This window comes from Carassius gibelio, chromosome B25 (genome assembly GCF_023724105.1).
Source record: "Carassius gibelio isolate Cgi1373 ecotype wild population from Czech Republic chromosome B25, carGib1.2-hapl.c, whole genome shotgun sequence".
NCBI lineage: Eukaryota > Metazoa > Chordata > Actinopteri > Cypriniformes > Cyprinidae > Carassius > Carassius gibelio.
In genome coordinates this window covers 15,589,408-15,609,342 of record NC_068420.1, presented here as the reverse complement: position 1 = coordinate 15,609,342, position 19,935 = coordinate 15,589,408, and the positions used below count along the sequence as shown (strand labels likewise).

The following is a 19,935-nucleotide window of genomic DNA, read 5'->3' as shown; positions in this document are numbered from 1 at the left end:
TGTATTTTTATTTATTTATTTTTGTTTACAGAGCTGGTTAGTTGGAAGCTAATATACTGCACAAATAGAAATAATACAACTTAAAGTGACAGACAGTTCACTCTAAAATGCTGTCATTTACTCAGCCTATTTGTTCCAATCTTGTATGAGATTATTTATTCAGTTGAATACAAAAGAAGAGCCAGCTGAGTTCACGCAGCATTTTCAACCACCATTTTTATTCTGAAAATTTTCAAAATATTACTGTTATCGTGTCATGAAATGTTGTTTTTAAAACTATTTCAGGCGAGAATGTAGTTGTTTTAAACTCAAATATGTGGTTTATTTATAAAGACAGCGTCTATTTAAAAAAAAAAATGTGTTTTGCCGATTTCGGAGATGAGCTCCATGCGATCAGCCTTACCTCAGCTAGACCTTCTGACATTTGCCACTGGCTCTGATATCTCTTTTAGTGGTTCAAGATAAAATATAATTCATTTGGGGTAAAAAGAAACATTTTTCTTATCTTTGGCCTTTATTTAATTAATCTATTAATATGTTTTATATATATAGGTCCTTTTTATTCCTGTCTCTATAGAAATATTAACTTTTGTCATATAGCTCAGGTTGACTGCTCACTGACAACATCAGTCGTTCCTCCATGTTGAATGAGTGATTCCTAGCAGGCTCCTGGTTAATGCAGCGCGAATTGATGCCAAAGTTAAAATTTTTCATCTCGGCGGCAGACGCGAATTCGCGTAAAACGTTAAATGAACAAAAAGCACCATTCTCACTTAACGCGCATTTCGTGCTCAATTCGCACGTCAATTTGCACTAACTAGACGCTTAACTAGACGGCAAATTCGCGTCTTCCGCGCCACGCTAAATGCCTCATTCGCGCCGCGAGACCTCCAGACACGAGTAAACGCGCCATTACATCGACTTAACATTGAAATCATTATCGCCAGACGCTCTATTCGCGTTTGGTGTGAACACAACAGATGCAAGTCATTTGAGAATGTGGCATAAACATTGACTGTGAAACTCTCCCCACAGGCTCTGTTTTACAGCTCAGATTCATGTATGGTTTTGCTTTACATTTGAACTTGACAGTTTTATGGCCGGACTTTTTATATAGTGCTACTGCAATGCCATGTGGTTCATTCTGGCAAAAGACTCTTTTACTTAGATAAATAGTGCTGTTTAATAGCTCTTTGAGAGGAAAAACACAACACCGGACAGGAATTAAGTACTCGGATGCTTCCCGTTAAGAACAGGGTGTTCTAAAGAATTTGAATAAATAACAGAAATAAAATATCGTCCTATACAAGGTCCATAGGGCTTTTTAGGACAAAAGAACAATTTTAAGGGAAGTTCTTTTATTCAAGCTTGTCAGACTGGAAAAAAATGAACGTGATTAGCTAGAAGCTAGAAGTGTCAGTGGTGTTTCCCTGTGCAAAGCTTGTCATCTAAATGTGACAAATGTGGTTTTCGCATGTTACTATATGGGTGTTTACAGGTAGATTTTAGGGCATACATAAAAGGTTTGTGATATTCTGGACCTTTCAATGTCAGTCTACAGTAACAGATCACCTCCCCTCAACAAACCACATAATTTGAAGTGTGATTCACGTCTGTAGCAGCGGAACTACTAAACTTTGTTCAAGGAAATTGTTACCTGCCACTGACTTGCCACTGTTAATTATTTCCACACCCATATAATTATGTTTGAGTTGAATTAAAATCACTGGTAGAGTGTGACTATGTTCAGAATTCAAACTACAATAGAGTCCAGTCTCTGCTCTGGTGAGATGAGTTGGCGTTGTTGTAACCTGTCTAGGGGGCTGACATGTTGATAAGATTCACTAGGTGATAACAAGCAGTAGACTAGGCTGTAATCTTTTATTTGCGTATGTATGTTTGGATCTACTATATGTGTGTGTCTCCTATCTCTCATATCACACAGCCGATCCTTGGCCAGAGAAAGCATCTGTCTCGCCAAGTCACTGCACCTAACAAGAAAAAAATAAATAGAAAAGCAGATCAGCAGAATGATTAGTGCTGTGGATTTTTAAAAGATCTTAAACAGGTTTCTCCATCACTCTCTGCACTGGTTGAACAAACAAATATCCTGCCTTAAACACATGCCATTGGCTGAGATGATGTTGCTATGCTGAACTAGTCGGGATATTCACACAAACAGAGCAATGTTTTGAAAACACCACAAAGACAAATGCTGCTTCTGAAATTGTGTATGGAGTATGTACTAAATAAGAATTATAACCTACTTAGCGACCATTTAAAAAAGTAAGTTCTATATAGTTTGAATATTGGTAGTATGAATGAAATTCGGATTGTCCTACATCTGCCATGTTATTTTCAAATGACCTGCAAGTGTCAGTTGCAGTGCTTCACTGCCATTCGTAAATCCTCCTCCATGGCCTCATGGGATAGTAAAGTGTCAATTAAATGCACTCTTCAATGCTTTGCCGGAAGTAGTAAAGGTAATTTTTGTGTATTGTTTTTCGAATACTATAAATTTTGACATACTACTTTTTTGCCATACTGTTTTACTCATACTATATAGTAGGGAGGTATTTAATTTTCGGCTTCGGTAATAGCTACTTATAGTTACTATATTCTTTATTTTATCAACATTTATGGTCAGTTATATTTCTTAATTTAAAAAGAAGTTCAGTCCATAATTAAGAACATTATAAACCATAGTGTGCTGCCAGTTGGAGGCAAGCTAGTTGGAGGCAAGTGGCATTGGGTAAGGAAATTCCAGAGGACATTTGATTGGACAAAAATTTGGACACGCCCTCAAGTGCAGGATGAATCATCACTCTTTTTTATGCATTTGCTGAGAGGAGAAAGACTACATTTTATATAAATGTGTATATGTGATAAAGTTAAACTTTTAGGAGTATGCTTAGCATATAGAGACATGGACTCAAAGCCACACAACTTTGAAAAATTTGGAACTCATGGGGTCTTCAAAGTCAGATTGTTTTGTATGTCTTATTTTCCAGCAAATATACCAAATGGCAAACGTGCAACCTACTTGCATGCACATGGAAATCTGCCTAGATATATGTGATATTCCGAGGTTGTCAACTTTTGGGTATGAAGAGCAGAAGATAAATGGGCTCTGTAATACGCCGTGGTTTGTTATTCTATCGAGAATTATTCTCTCCTAACGCATTGTTCTGCTATGATGCTGTTAGTCATGGATGACAGGTATTGAGCAAATGAAGTATTTGCTTGTTTTGGGAGGCACAGGGAGAGCGACAACTGTAGCGGAGTGTTAATGGAGCCCGTCTGAGTCCCGTGCAGGTTAGTCGTGACCGGGGGGACGCAGAGACATTGATCCAGTGCAAGAAAGAGAGAGAGGGAAACTGGAGGAAAGGCAGAGAAAAAAAAGCGATGGAAAGACATTGATTGAAATAGAGTCTGGAAAAAGGAGGGAGAATAGGAGTGAGAGAGCTGTAGAGAAGGCTTATCTGTCTCCATAGTGAGGACAGGCTGTGTCAGTGTTTATTGAGAAGCATGGCCTCACCCTTGCCAGTTCATTTGTTTACCGCCCCGTCCAGCATTGAGAGAGTCACAAAGAGGCAGCCATGCTAATCTCCATCAAACGATTAAGACATTAGGGCGACCTTGCTGAAATATTAATGGACCATTCTAAAATGCAGGTTCCTCTTGGGTGTCTTGCATGTTTAAATATTGCTAACAATGAATAGCTGATGCCAATGTTTTCTGTTACATTCTTTTGAAAACATCTACAAAATGCAAATAACTTTATTTATTTATTAATTTTTACTTTAATAATTAATTAAGACTCAATCTGCTAGGTTGTTAGTCAATCCTGTTACAATTATATTTGCCATTTTAGAAAAAAAGGGGTAAATCAGGGGAGTCAACTAACAGCGGCAAAAGCATAATCATATATTCAAAACTCACACTAAAAACCACAATAAACAGTACCCATTCATATATGATTAATCAAACATGGATTTCACAACTTCCTTGTGTTAGATGTTTTATGGCATTTCGTGAATAATTAGTTGTCATTGTAGCGAGGTCATTTGCTGGAACTTGGATGAGAGCCGTCTATGGATAATCTAACACTGTAGGGATTTATTAAACACAATCATGCTGTACACAGCCAATAATGCGTCCCAGCAGTGGTCTGACATATTTCTGTAAAACGTAAAATGAGAGTTGCATGGTGCAGCCTATTTGTTGAAATATATTTAGTCATTTTGTCTTGATTTGGCACAAATAGGGCTAGCGTAAAACCTCTCAGAGGAGAAATTTATATGATTATTTCGTCAACACTGGTTATATGCACCAGATGAAGGGCTGGAAAGTATTGAAAGGATTTAAGAGTGACACGAGATCGAAAAGCAAAAAGTCACAAAGGAGTGACCTTCAGCATCTTGTTTTGTGAAGACTGACATATGGAAGAGATTTGTTATATGTCGTCTATCAAGAGAAGTGATGGTCACAGCATGCTACGGTGTATTTTTTTTTTTTTTTTTTGTCATGCCAGTTGGCTAAGTGCTTGGTAAATGAAGTGAACACAAGCTCGTCAGAAGAGACTGTTTTGAATGGACAGAGCATCCCAGGAGTGCGCTTTCTGACGAAGTGATTTTGCTCTCAGCATGCCTCAGAAACCTGAAGTTTTTCCATCCTTAAACAACGAGACACTCAAAAAAGCACATTCAAATTGACACTCTCCATTTTAACAATACATTATGTTTCATGTTTTATCCATTTGTTTGTGCCATAGAAAGAATATTTTCTTTTTGGACACTTTGCTTTAATCCACAATAGTCTGCCATTTTTTATCAGAAATAGGTCAGTATATTCACAACAGAGAAGGATGGGCCGCTTCAGTAAAAAGGAAATCAATAGAGAAATCTATTTGTCGTAAACCAGGACAGCATGATTTTAATCCCTTTCTTCTCTCTCCCTCAATACTTTTTCTTCCATCCACACAAAATGACAGGTCTTCATTTTTCAGCGAAAGCGTTATGGTCGGCCATTTTGCCGAATTGCAAAATGAATGTTTTTTGCATAAATTTTATAAATTGAAGCAAGGCTATTTTTTTGCTCTTCCATCACCTTCTTTGGCTGAAGGTGTCTGAATGGGAGAGGTTTGGCATGACGGTTGCTTTTGTGTCCTTTTTGAGAAGGATGGGGTCTGGCGTGGAGTTGTTACAGTAGGGGTTACTCAGGGACGGGTACTGGGCCCCCTTCAGTTTCTTTGTTGTCACTTAATCTGTCTCTTCCCCTCTGTGGCAGGCATGCTTTGTGCCGCCCTCAGCTTCGTCAGCTCTTCGACAAGCTGTGCTGTCCCTTTGTGAGTCCCTCTGAACCTGAAAGACCTTGTTGTGAAGAGATGTCAAACTAGAAAAACAACGGCGAGTGACATGTGTCACGCACACAAAGCCTGTTTGCTGTTGTGGATTGTATACAGAGCTCCATCTGCTATGGTGGATTACAACTTTGCAGATCGCTGCAAGTGACAGCAGACAGGCACGTGCTTATGTGGGCACTTGGGCGGCACCATAGTGCACCTGGCTAGCCATTCGGTGAAGTGGTACAGCCTTGTATGAGCTAAAGCGGGCTATCCGTCACTCCCCACTTTCTCCATGTCTCATCACTTTTCTGTCTCACGCAGCCGTCCAGTGGCCGACAAGTGCAGCATGTCAGCATGAAATGAGGGCTTTGATTCATGGGCTAGGACAGAAACGGAGGTCATCTGGCTCTGGCAGATATGAACACCACTGATGGAGGCTGACTGCTGATGTTTAAGATGGTGCTGATGAAATGTCCTTGCGCCATCATTAGCTTCCTCTACGGTCTGATGCATGCAAGCAGACGCGTTCATGCACACATGCACTGAAAACACGCACGTAGTCTTGCGCAGCCAGAGCCTTGACTAAATGGCATGCTGTCCCTGTTTTCTTTTCTTTTTTCATCATCTTCTTCCTTTCAAAATTTGGGGTCAGTAAGATAATTTTTTATCCTTTTGACAGTAAAGATATTTATTATGTTACGAAATATTTAATTTAAATAAATGCTGTTCTTTTCAGCTTTCTATTTAAAGAATCCTGAAAAGAAATAAAGGCTGTAGTAATGTCTGCTGAAAATTTACTTTTGCAATTACAAAAATAAATTGCATTTACACAGGTATTTTCAATTCTAATAATATTCCACCATATTGCTGTTTTTAATGTATTTTTAATCAAGTAAGTGGAGTCTTGGTGAGCATAAAAGGTCTCTTTAAAAAAAGCAGTAAAATATCTTACTGACCCCAAACATATACCTGATCTAAGCTGAGCTGCTACAAAAATAAGGATATTATGCTGAACTGTCAGCCTCCACCTTAAGAATTATGCCTCTTCACAAACCATCTTTTATTATGTGAGTTACAATGGCAATAACTTCAGAATTGCAGAGACAATTATGCACTCTGGAATAATGAGAACTATAATTATCATGTAAAACTTCTGTTTCTAAATTATTCAGCTGTAATTTTGTTGAATAAACCATGCAAAAGACTGGGATTTTCAAAGAGATCAGTCTTTCATATTAGAGATACTTTAAAAACCATTGGAAAACCACTTCATAGCCGCAGAAGAACAGACTGCAGATGCTGTATCTGAGTAAATAGATCTGTGTGGGTCTTTTGGTCTTCTTGAAAGTTGTGTTAAAGAGATAGTTCACCCCAAAATTTTAACACATCCCTTTCACAAAGCTATCATATGGCTTTAGAAGGCTTGAAATATACGTGATATAGAGCTCTTTTTAGCTACTTTTATGATACTTTTACATCCTTTCTGAGGCTTGAAAGAACCAGTCCTCATTCTTTTGTAATTGCTTTGGAAAGACGCAACCAGCACATTGTTCCATCTGTGTGTTCCATAGAAAAACATCTCGTACAAGTTTGGAATGACATGAAGAGGAGTAAATGATGACATACTTTTCATTTTGGGTTCTGAGCATGGATAAAATAATGGCCACACATCTCACTTTTTCAGGTCCTCCCTCTCTCTTTTCCTCCTCTACATGTAGCCTACCATCTTCCCTCGCAGTGTTTTAATGTATCAGCGGTTGTCAGTGACTCCACCTGCACACTTAGCACCTTGCCGGCTTTGTATCCATTCTGATTAAGTGGCGGACTCCTTAATGATGTGGTGGACTCGCTCCAAAGATCAACTTCATTTTTCACCACACGGTCATTAAAGAACTCGCCTCTTTAATTTCTGCTTGCATAATTCTATCGGTCGCACCCTGCCATATACACTATGGACAAACACTGAAAAAAGTATACAAATCTTGAACATAGAACTCAAGAACCATTTTACAAGCATAGTTCTTGTAAAGGAATATTAATTATTGATTTGAAGGAATGTTATCGTTCATATAATTTCTAAAAAAATTGTATTATTGAGTGCATATTGACTTCATAAGAAAGCACCATAAAAGTATTCTACCAATCTCACAAACTATATTTTACATGTTCTGAAACCATGTTTTAAGTAAGTATTTTTAAGAAATTTTTGTCTGAACATATTCACATCCATCATAACTTGGCGATATTTTCTGTCTCAGACAGATCTACGTGCTTTAAAAGACTTAAAATCCTGCTTTTTTATGTCTTTTATTAAATTTTTGAGCTTGACAGCATCCTTACCCATTTAGTTTCACTGTATGGAAAAGAGCAGCCAGGATGTTCTACTAAATATCTCCTTTTGTGGTTCACAGAAAAAGTAAAATGACATGAATATTGCCTTTAATATTACATTCCTTAGCCTCGCAGATTACAAATAGCTCAAGAGGAATTTTCTGTTAGATTGATTCGCAGAAAGAAGCGCTCATCTCATTTTGTGTTGCATTAAGAAGCTGTCGTAAGAGAGAGAGATTACGCTCCTCTAGGAGTTGTGTTCTTGAGAAATGTACATTTACCCAATAATGTACTGGATTACCGAATCAAGGTCGACGCACAGCAACTTTATCCCTTAATCCCATGTTTTGGTTTCAAACTGCATTTGTCGTCCAAACTGAAAATAAAATGACAAATCTGAAAACAGAAAGAGACATAAGAAGTGGTCTTAAGGTTGGAGGATTTTTTTTTAATTCCCCGCATGAGGTTACCGCTTCGCTTGCTGATTATAGGAGACCTCTTTTCACCCCTCATGTTACTCAGATATATTATAATATTGCTAGTAAATCTTGTATACAATTATAAAGAAACAGCAAGTAATACATTATACATATTTCATTATACATATTTTCTTTCAAAATGTTAATCTTAAAATGTATTTATTTGTTTGTTTATTTATTTTTTCAGTGCAGGTAATGCACATATTGAAATGCATTGCTTTAATGCACTTTAAAATCAGCGTGAAATAAAATTCAATTTTTCAAATGCATGTTATAGATTTTATTATGGTAGTTTGTTTCTGTGAAAGAAAAAAAAATTGCAAGATATAGTCAAAATTGACTATAGATATAAACATATAAAGTCAGAACTGAGAGATATAAACTCTCATTTTGATTCGCAATTGCAGGATTCAAATTTACAGGATTGAGAGGAATAGTTGGAAGTTTATAATTTTCAATTGCAAAAAAAAAAAAAAAACTTGCGGATCTGAGAAGTCCGAATTATGAGAATTGAACTTGCAATTGCAAGAAAAATGTACGAATTGTGAGATAAAAAGTTTACTTTTTTAATTTCATAGCAGAAACAAAACAAAAAAAAACTGATTTGTGATGTTTAAACTCAGAATGTAAAGATTTTTTTGTGAGATTTCTCAGATTTCTGATATTTTTTTCTTTCAGTTGTTTCGAGTTATACTTGCAATTCAGAATTTATACCTCACGAATCTAACATCATAGCTTGCAATTCTCGCAATTCAGAATTTAAAGAAAAATAGATAAAATGTGCAATTGCCTTATTTTATTTTATATTTTCATTCCGTGCCAAAAAAGAACCAAAAAAAAATTTCATTGTGAACAATTCATCCATACATATGGGTTTTCTTTCTTGTTTTTTTGTTGTTGTTGATATTTTCTAACTGGATTTTCCTGCCCCAGCAAGATCAAATTTGTCTGCGTCCACTTTTAAGTGCAACATTCACATCTCAAAATGTATTCAACATTCGATGGATAGGACCAAGTCCCTGCACAATTTTTTTTCTTTTTTTGATAATCTGTACTTCACAACACAGAAGAAAAGATCTGTCGCTACTTCTGCATACCTACGATGTACTTACGATGCCCATAGTCCGACTCTGTCCGAACGGGACTGTGCGAACTTAAAGGTGCCGTGAAAGACTAAAAGTGGGGCATGCATGAGGCCTCTCCGTGACCTACCTTGTTCAAAGGTTCTGGGGGAAGAGAGCTGTGACAGGCCTACACCTCGGTGGAGAACATTACTAATGTGTGAGGGTGCAGGACGAGCCAGGCCCGTGATAAATAGCTCCCAAACCCCCCTGGCATACTCATAAGTCAACAGTAAAAGAGAAAAGCCGAAAGCCCTCTGACCAGGAGCTCCAAAACGGAAGGGAAGAAAGAAAAAGACTTGTTTTGGGCCTACCAAGAGGGCCAGATTCAAGGAGTATCGTAGCCTCAAGAACTCCCTCAATCTTGTGGATAAAGCCTCTCTCGCAGGTATGGTATGTTGAAGGACTATATTGGTGTTTTAGTAGGAGGGAAAGTTTCAGAACAATGCAAATCCTAAGAAATGAGGAGCTAAAGAAAGAGGCAGATGGTCTCTGCGGTCTGCTGCTCTGTGGTAGGGTGACGCACCTCTGACTTTAAAACTAACGAGAAGAGTCACAGCATGACACAGTTGTGGTCGAAAGCCATTTTGACCTTATAACTTGGAAAGTACTTTCATGGACCAGAGAACAGGTAGCAGCAGCAACAACAACATGTACATGCCAATGACGTTTTTTTTTTTTCTCTTAAATGTTCCTCAATTATTTGTAACCGACTTATCTTCTGTCTTATGCAATATTAAGATTAAGTCACTTTAGGTAATGATTTACTCATTCTTTTATTCTGGTTTTGACAGTCTTCCCTGTATGTTCAGCTACCCTTTTCTTACATAACTCAGATGATTTATTTTTTATACCTTTTCTTTTCTTTCTTTTTATTATAGAGTTTTCTCTTACTACTTGCTTACTCATTTCTTTTTTCAAATATTTTTTTCCCCCTTTTGACATTATGCACAGCATTTCTTGTGTTACTCTTTTTATTTTTCACATGGAATTTTAAGTAAACTTTTAATTTACACACACCTGTCTTTTATAGTTGTTTATTTGTACAGCAGCCAGGGTTACCACACATTATATATTTTATCATTTTATTTTACAAAAAAAATATATATATTTAAATGGGCCATTAATCCGCGATTGTTTTTTTTTTTTTTTATTCAGTCTGTTTATTTAATTTTTCAGTTATTGTGTGTGTGTGACATTTTGTACAGCTGGCACTTTCCTGTATCTTAGTTTTTTTTTTTTGGTTTGGCTGTCACATTGGTTTACATTTCATAGGCCATTTAAGTAGATCGTTTTATTTATTTGTACATTTTTTCCCTTTTATTTCTTTGTAATGTACAGCTGCCAATTTCTCCCATTATTTCTCCCAAAATCTTAAGTAAAATCTTCATCCTTTTTTGTTCGGTTTTTGTAAATATACATGCCTTTACCTTCTGTTTATTTTTCTCTCGATCCCATGTAAACGTTTTCTCCGTTCACCTATCCCTTCTTCCAGATCTGATGTTATCGTTTGGCATTGAGGATGTGTAGACTGTAGTGTGTGTTGGGGGAGGACGTTGCGTGTTTTTTTGACACAGGGTAATACATCACACGCTCCAGGGGATCTCCCCAGTATGCTCCTCAATAATGAAGTTCATTCGTTAACTTCCCCTCAAAGGCCACGCTCCCCCGCTGCCCTTTTCAGCAGTCGGCGGCGCTCGTACAACAGTCATAGAGGCACATGAAGAAATACATAATCACGCTTTTTGCCCGCGACCGTCGCCGTGACCGTCGACACTCCACATGAAGGATAAGAAGGGCCATTACCTATCCCTCATGCCTAGTTATGACCATAATTATCACACCCAAAATCACCTTCTCTACTTCCTGTAGAGACGCTGGCGAGGCTTCCCCTTCCAATCACCTCCACTTCCTTTTTGCAGGGAGAGGGAGTTTCATGCGGGGAGGAAGAAAGAGATCATTAGGATGCTGAACGTCTCTTCCTGGGCCTGGTTCAGACCCCGGTACATGGTGCTACGTCCCCTCCTCCTCCTCCTCTTCGCCTCCTGCTCTCAAACTCTCTTTCCAAAGTCTTGGATGAGATCTTCTCATATTTTTTAAGACAGAAGAACTTGTTTTTTTATTCTCCTTCCTTAAGCTCTAAGGCGATACACATTTACCGTAGTGAAGCACAAATCCTCCACTCGGTTAAATCTATCGGTTGGTACGATCTCAAATAGGATCCCACACCTGAGGCACTTTTTCTCATTTTTGAAGTGTTTTCACCTTGGTCCTCTTGGGTTTTTTTTTTTTTTTGGTCCTTGTTATTAGCGATTTGCAGCTCACCTTGACAGCCTCTCACAAATTAATCTCATAAACACATTTATTTGTTTGTCTCTTTCAGCCACGTCGGCAACACGAGAAAATGCCCAAAGACAAAGAAATTGGTTTGACATCTCTGCTCTATTAAAACTAACCGAGCAGCGACAACATCGACGGCAGCAGCGAGCAAACAGCCGCTTGGGGCCATCTGATGTTTTCAATTAGACTGAGCACAAGGGGAGTTTAATGCTTATCAAATTGTTTACTGCCAAATGTCTCCATATTATTAATACCTGGAAGGGTTCAAATTTAATTTGAAGTAAACACGCTCAGTGTAGAGGAGGATTGGAGATTTGTTTGAGTAACATGTCAAACAGAGCTGTCTGTCTGTAGTCTCCGCGCTTTGTTCTTGACAAGTCTGTTTGTATTTGCTTTAGACGTTTCGTCTGGTGACTTGGCTCGTTTTATTTTGTTGATTATTAATCTTTGCTTACAGCACAAATACATTTTGATGATTTTGTAAATGTTTTTTTGGAAAAAGAAATGTTTCTTAGTTGGAATACCCATAGTATGCTATACAGAGTTTGAACGAAGGCTACAAGCTTTAGTAATTCACAGAAAGTGTGAACATTCCAGTAGGCTATCAAGTGGGTTTTTGGCAATATTTTATTTTAAGCCGTCTCCCCAAAGTGGTGTCCAAAACGTGAAATGAAACCAATCTCATTGGCCCATTTTTCAATAATTGCTTCCAAAACTGAGGCTGAGTCATTCTTTGGAGCATAGTGTCATTATACCGCACACTAACGAAGAAAGCCGTTTTTGGGTTTTGTTCGATGCTGGTGGGAGCACTTTGTCTGGATCTTGATGGCGGGATTCTTTTAGGTCGTATAACCCTCTTTCTTCGTCTGCTGTGAGACTCAAACAAAACATTGTGAAATTTGGAGGGCCGCAGAGTCTTTAAAAGAAAGTGGTCTTTAGAAATCGAACACTTCCTGTTGGTGGCTAGCTAAACATCAAACATCTCAATTAGATATCCTCAACCTACATTTCTGGATTATTAAATCAGTGCTAAAAATTATCTTGAAAATAAACTGTTTCTCAATGGATAAAAAGACATGCTAATTCTCTGAATCATTTCCACTTTTTGTTTGAACTACTTCTCTAATGTCTCCCTCTCTTTCAAAGAAAAGAAGCCCAATAGTCTTGTCTATTTATCCTGGAAATAGATATTCCCCTTGTTGTCGGAGTGATTTATTGAAGTCCTCTTCTCAGATGGAAGCCACAGGAAATTGCCTGGAATGGCTCTAAATTGGTTTATGATTGTTTTATACAGGCTCGTGCACTTACGGTTTGATATTGTGCCCCCGCACTCTTCGGTGTATGTATTAAACTGATCCATATTGAGGTTGTTGGTGTATATTTAAGGGATCTTGTTAATTCAGTGATGGTCTAAACTGGCTGCCATGTCACTTCTGGCATTACTGTGAGAAAGTGGCACTTCTGTGATATATCTGTTGTTACTCTCGTCAGGGTGGTCTGTAACAGAAGCTCTTGGCTTAATACAGATAAAGCAGTGGCTATGGCCTCTATCTGGTGATCATGTTGTTGGATGTATGCTCTTGATAGACTGATATTAGTTCCTTCCCACATATGTGACATCTGTCGTGATGAGTCCATTATCCTCTTCACTTTAGCATTTTTTATTTAAAAACGTTGTAGCATTTTATTTAATGAAATGATTCCTCCCATTTATTAAATATGTGAGTAGTCACTCTGTTCCAGTTCTAATGCATCTTTTGCACGAGAAGAAAAGCAGTTTCAGAAGTAGCTACATTTTGAAACGTTCTAAAAAGGAACTTTTTTCTTTTTAATATTGTACTGATGAATCATTCACACATAAACGGGTCGATTTATTTTGCCTGCAATTGCATTCTACGTGTTCCAATAAAGCGAACTCCTTCCTGCCGTGGAGCTGTGGTTTCAGTGTTGAGGAGAGGCAGGAGTTAAAGAGGATCGAGGATCAGCTGCTGTTCTGCCCGTGCGTGGGATGCTACTGACAGACTGCTAATGAGCCCATTATCAGCTGCAGTCCTCCGCCTGGCTCCTCGGGGGCACCAGTGGATGCTCTGCGTCCCCTCTCAATTGAATTCCATCCCACAGGGGTTGTTTACAATAAATACATTTGCTTGAATTAATCAAGAGGTGGAGAGCCAGACACTTGACTAGGGCTGCTGTTTTACAGGGAAACGAGATTGACAGAGCCCACCTTTAGCCCTCGCTGGGCCACGGTAGGGGTACATCCACGCTTGGCCAATATTTGATATAATAAATTGGTTAGAAGATCGTCTTGTTTGGTTAAGGTTCTTTACCAATGTTTTATGAAGAACCAGATTGGATTGTAGCTATGCTTGAGGCAAAGAAAGGTTGGAGTAAACAACGGTTGTACACTTTCCTAAACTCATTCACCTTGTATTATGTTTCATGTGATTCACAAAAATGGGATGTTGCTGGATCAACATCTTTTGCCGTTCTTAGAACAATGTTAACATCAACCAATTTTTGGTTGGTTTCAAGTGGGTGAATGTGATTTCACCTGGTAGATCAGCTTCCTGGATCAACATCAACAATATTCCAGTCAGATTTGTGGGAAACGTCAGCAGTTAATGTCAAGATTAGATTTAAAACCAGGATTAGCGGTTTCTACATCATTCTTAGTCACTTAGCACTTCCCTTATAAGTAGGGTTAATATGGGGTATAAGAGTGGGACTTTGTTTTTGGACAGAAAATATGTTCATCCAGGAACATGTCTTGGCAAAATCAATCTATTGACCAGTTGTAGGGTTAAAATCTTCGAACACGTTAAGATCAAGTAAAACGTGTTCCTGGATCGATTATTTTTGTTGGTCCTGAAACAATGTTGCTCTCAAATTTTCCTTATAACAAATCCAAACCATAAATCTGAAGGAAACTGCTGATTTAGAAGAACAATCTTCAAGCCTCTGACCCATAACCTTAACCTTTTCCTTATCCCTAAAATCTGATCGATTGATTGGAAGGTTGCAATAAGGATGCTAATCCAGGAACATGTCCTACTTGGCGATTCACAGTCACTGGGTTGGGTTAGTGCTTTGATTGAGCAAAGCAATTCAATCAGTTCATTGCCTGAAAATAGGCAATGTCTTCTGAGACTACCATCAAACTCCACATGCCTTGATACTGAGTATGGGAAAGCTAGGTTTGAAAGGAGGGGAAATGCATTCCAGGGCATGGAGTAGAAAAGACGAGGCCTGTCTGGTGGCAGCTGTTTTCATTAACACCACTTAATTCCTCCGTTGATTGTTGCAGTTCTTCACAGTTTGATTCTTGACACCTCGGAGATGCCAACATCTCCAGTGACTGTTTAGGGACACACTAGGAAATTACAGCGTGTGATTTGACATGCCTCGCTAGTCTAAATACCAAGTGTTTTGTAGAGACCAGTGCTTTTTTATATCAATGATACTCATCGGCCCTATAATGAGTGGCACGGTGGTTATATCATGTGGTAATGTATTTGCAAAGTCGAGAAATCATTGTCAGAGCTACAGTTAACCATGGCTGTAAACATTCACACATGACAAGACAAATGTTCCACCATTCTTTTCATCAGCAACTCTCAAAGCCACAGACATCTTTTTTCCACCATCACTGATAACTCGTTTGCAGTCTAATCTGGGGTTATCGCACTGAGATCTAAAGGTTTAGGAAGACGAAAACGTGCTGTTAGTTTTTGCATGCAAGTGCACATGTAGCCTTTTTTCCGCTCCACGTACACACGTGCGCGACTGAACTGCTCTGCCCAGAGGCTACTGCATGCTGTTCTGAAAGCCTTTCTTTCAGCAGTCTGCTCTAATCACAGCACTGTACTGACCACAAGTATCTCGACAGAGCAAAGCAGTTTAACCTTACCTCAAGCTGCAGTTGGACTGACTCACCAAAGAGCACGAGCACCACGCAGACAAAAACACAGTAGCCTAATAGAAGCAAAACAGCCCACCGCTAACACCAATGCTAACAGCACAGCGTGACACTAGCTAAACTACCTCCACGGCAGCTAATGCAACTTTCAACGTGGCTAATTTTCAGCTATGATACACCTCATTTGATAATCATGGAGGGTAAATTATATTTTGCTTATTAAGCGGAGACCGTTGACGGATTAGTGTTGACATAACATGAGTTAATTTATTTTCGCTGCCTCTAATGGATCACACAAGAGGTCGTGATCAGACGGTAATTTCAGAGATTTATGGCATCAGGTGTGGAGTGTGTATTTGCATTTTTGTTTTTTGTTTTATTCAGGGGATTCACAGCGCAGTTATTCTTGCTAATTTAGTGTTAAATTAGCATAGCAACCGCAGCCATTCAGGTAAACAATGATTTTACCTTTAGCCTACCACACATACAGACATATTTATAACTCTAAATGAAAATAAATCTACTGTGTTCACCATGCAGTATGTTCTATTAAAATACTGCTGTTACTTTACAGCTTATAACAAAACTTTGGGTACAGCAACAGCAAAGCCCTAATAAATGAATAAGGGAACTCCAAATTTCAAATCTTTGTTTAGTTTTGAGTTTTGCTTAGCTTTGCTCTGCGTTGTGTAATTTTTTTTCTTTTTTTTAACATCAAGTTACTTTGGTTTTTCGTGTAAATTATGATTACTCTTTTAAATGTTTATGACAAATTAAAGGTGAAAAGGTGTATGTTTTAGTAAATTGTTCAGCAGTACTTTCATTAAAGGGCTTGAATATTGCTATTATTGCTATTTTAAAATATTTATTGGGTAATTGCAAAAAAAATAATTGCTTTTTTATATAAATTATTAACTTGATTTGAATAGAGGGACATTACTGTTTTGTTAAAAAAATTAAAAAGATGGATCGATTTGTGTGTGTGGTTAATTGATTAATTGCTTAAGTGTGTGATAATTGCTTAAACTATAATTACATAGGGAATAAAACCTAGTTCATACGAATATATATATAAATTGACATAAGTATATTTAGTAGATAATTTAGTAGATCATTCAATAAAAGGATTTTTATTAGAGGTCATGCTTCAGATGCTTCAGTAATATTTTTCTCTCTCTGTCTCTTAATGCTCTGAAATATTGCTATCTGAGATTCACGTTAGTCCAGGGTGGAGATGAGAAGAGCAGGGGCTTATTTATGAGGCTCAAAATGGAGCTGGGTTTGGTTTGTGGCCGGAGCCAGCTCTCTCTAAGACCAGAATCATGAGCAGCCAGCTGCTAAGAAGCCTGAGCAGATTATTAGAGAGAGAGAGAGAGAGAGAGAGAGAGAGCGTGCTCACGAGAGGGAGGGGGTCTCCGACGGAGCGATGGAGAGAGAAAATGAAAAGGATGGTGAGATAGAGAAACTCATCAGACAGTCACTGTGTGGTGGGAGGATCAGTATGAATCCCTCTCTCTCCTGCTATCTTCTGGAGCTCCGCTGCCAGGGCAGCCCATGTCAGCGCATCTCTCAGCAGGCAGGACACCGAGCAGCGAGAGAGGAAAAGATGAAACCAGCCTCCTGGAGGGAGGTCAGAGAAACGGCCAGTGACACGCTCTCGCTCACTCTCTCTCCGAAAACATCTGGAGTTGCTTGCAGCCTCATCTGCCCGTCTAATATTAGCACACAGGAAGAGAGAGACTGCCGTCACAGCGCCAAGACAAAAGAAAAAACATGATTCCTTTTTTTTAATCTCGCCTTTTTCTGCCCCTACTGTTTCGTTCAAAGCCTTTATTGGTATGATAAAACAAGCTCTGCTTTTCCACAGCATTAGTTACATTAAATATACACGCATACATACTAGAAATTACAGGGCGTTTGTCTGGACGGAAAATGTCCCGGGACCTGTGAAGAATGTGTGTCCGATAAATTACACTATGGTACAGTCTACTAATTGGACTAATTGTTTAAGGAATTAGGTGCTTAGAATGGGTCACGGTGAACAATTAGATAACTCAACAACCAATTATTCAAATAGTGAGATCAAGTAAATAATCGAGATTTGCTGAAATTTAAATAGATAGATAGATAGGCTCTGGATTGAGTGCTTAAATATTGTTTGTTTGATAGTATTTCTGTTTTTTTTTTATCTAATAATATTTTTTTATATATAACCAATATTAAAATAATAATAATAATAATATATCATTGTAAAACACCTCTTATTTGTCCTCTTTTTTATGTAAGTCCTTACTTTTTGTGTCCCACTAACCATTCTCTCAGTCGTTTCACCATCATGACTACAAGCTGAAAAAAAAAAATAAAATACCTTGTTTGTTGTTGTGCTTCTGTTATGACTTTCTCATGTTTGCGATGAAGCACAAGAGACAGTGACAGCCGCCCCGTACCCCCCTCACCCATCCCATCAGCCCCGGTCACAGCCACTGCAGTCTGAAGAAAAAGACCCAACCCCCTTTTTCCCCTCCCCTTTCATTGGCCTCTTCCTCTGCCAATCACATCCCAGGGGCGGGCCCAAGAGCGAGGGAGCGCTGATGTCATAGTCACATGGATTCTGGTGTGGTCATGCGAGCGCAGCTGAGAGGCAGAGCTATGCTGGCCAGCTGCTGCTGAAACAGCAGTGGACTGCTTGAGCTAGCACTCGCGATACCGCTCGCCTATGGACCGCCGAGCTTAATGATGTATTTTGTGATTTCAGCTATGAAAGGTAAGAGGAGAAAAGCATGCTGAGGTTTTGTCTGTCCTTTTTGTAAACTGCCTTTTTTGCGAGCGAGTGTAGCTGCAAAGGGCTTTATTCATAGTCAGCCAACTCTCTGTTAGAGCGTCTCGTGCAAAGAGAAAGAGTGAGAGGAACTGCGAGAGAGAAAGAGAGAAAGTTGGGGCTTGTGCAAGTGTGAAATTAAGTTGTGGCATTGTTTTACATTTGTGTTTTGCAAGGAAATTAAGTTTGTGCTTTATGAATGAGAAAGTTGTGTTGCTGAAGCAGCTGAACGTCCCAAAAAGGAGAGGCTGTTAGTATGCTGATGTCTGATTCTTCTGTTCCTGAGATGCATTAGAAAATACATTATTTTTAACTCAACATTCTACTTTTTATTATTGTTTTACGCACTCAGAGTTTCAGTTTTAAGCCAAGAACTGGATGCCTCATCGCCCTAAGTCAGAAACCGAGATTTTTTTTGTGTGTTGCCGAAGGGAAAAGGTCAAGGAGACTTTGAGTCGGGACGCAGGACGTGTCGTTTGGGTTGATGTCGGTGTGTGTTGTGTTCCACTGACCTATTTTTTGGGTCACACACACTTACACACACACACAGAGACTCATCTGTCACCTCTTGGCTGGATAACCTGCATTCACACATTCATTTTTTTTTTTTTTCAGTCGAAGTCTCTTAAAAATACATACACCCTCCGATCCATTAGTGCTCCATGCGTCTGTGCCGCCACACACATCCCCTCTGCTTCACACACACACAGCTGTCATTCTGTATTAGGCGAGAGGTGTTGAGAGTGGAAAAAGCAATGGATGTTGGTGTTGAGCCTCGGTAACACCACTCTTCTCCTTCGCACACTCTCCGTGAACCTCCCACTGAAAGCTTTTCGACAGTTCAACTCCACTGCACTCATTGCATTACCACAACACCACCTTGTGATTATAGTATCTGTGTTTTGGAGAGCAGTTAAATAGCAACTATTAATGAGTTCTTATGCAGCATCAAAATGCATATTTATACATCCATTGTGTATTATGCACATTTTTTTAAACTGGATTTTGAAAGGACGTGCATTGAATTTTATGTTTTATGAACCTTTTTTTTCTTCTGTTCAGATCTTTGAGGGATTGGATTGGTTATACCTTCATACGCATCTGAATGTGAAAGCGTGTTGTCTGAGTGCTCGTGTGGGTTTAGTTTTTTGCATGCATGCAGCCGTTAGTGTGTGTTTGTGGGTATGATCGTGCGTGCGTGCGTGTGTGTGTGTGTGTGTTGTGGAGATCGAGCAGGTGTATGCGATAGCCTCTGACCCCGTGTCTCATGTGTGGGTTGTTCTGAAGAGGCTTACAAACTGAAAATAGAGCTCTTGGAGACTGGAGGAATCCATAATCGCAGAACCAGAATACATCTGCTGGGTATCTAACTCTTAAATAAAAGATTTTAGAGAGGTTGATACTGTTTGCATGGACTCGGTTGCAATATTTTGTTAAAAGTGTGTATTATTAGATGTTTTCTATTGAAAACAACTTGTATTTGTGTGTAATTTAATAATTTTACTCTCTAATGAAAGATTTCCTTTTGTTTTAGAGAAGTTGATACTGTTTGCAGTGACTCCGTTACAATATGTTAATAG

General features: G+C 38.7%; 1 protein-coding gene across 2 annotated transcripts in view; it reads left to right on the top strand.

Annotated features, from left to right (window-relative positions):
* The window catches only part of roraa (RAR-related orphan receptor A, paralog a), a 279,288-nt gene that overhangs the window by 196,317 nt on the left and 63,036 nt on the right, over window positions 1-19,935 (top strand). Inside the window, exon 1 of one of the 2 annotated variants that reach the window (XM_052597197.1) lies at window positions 18,139-18,301. The exons of the other annotated variant lie outside the window; for it this stretch is intronic. Coding sequence (XP_052453157.1) covers window positions 18,271-18,301 — 31 coding nt within the window. The 5' untranslated portion in view covers window positions 18,139-18,270. Of the gene's footprint in view, window positions 1-18,138; window positions 18,302-19,935 lie in introns of those variants that run through there. 2 annotated transcript variants of the gene reach the window in all.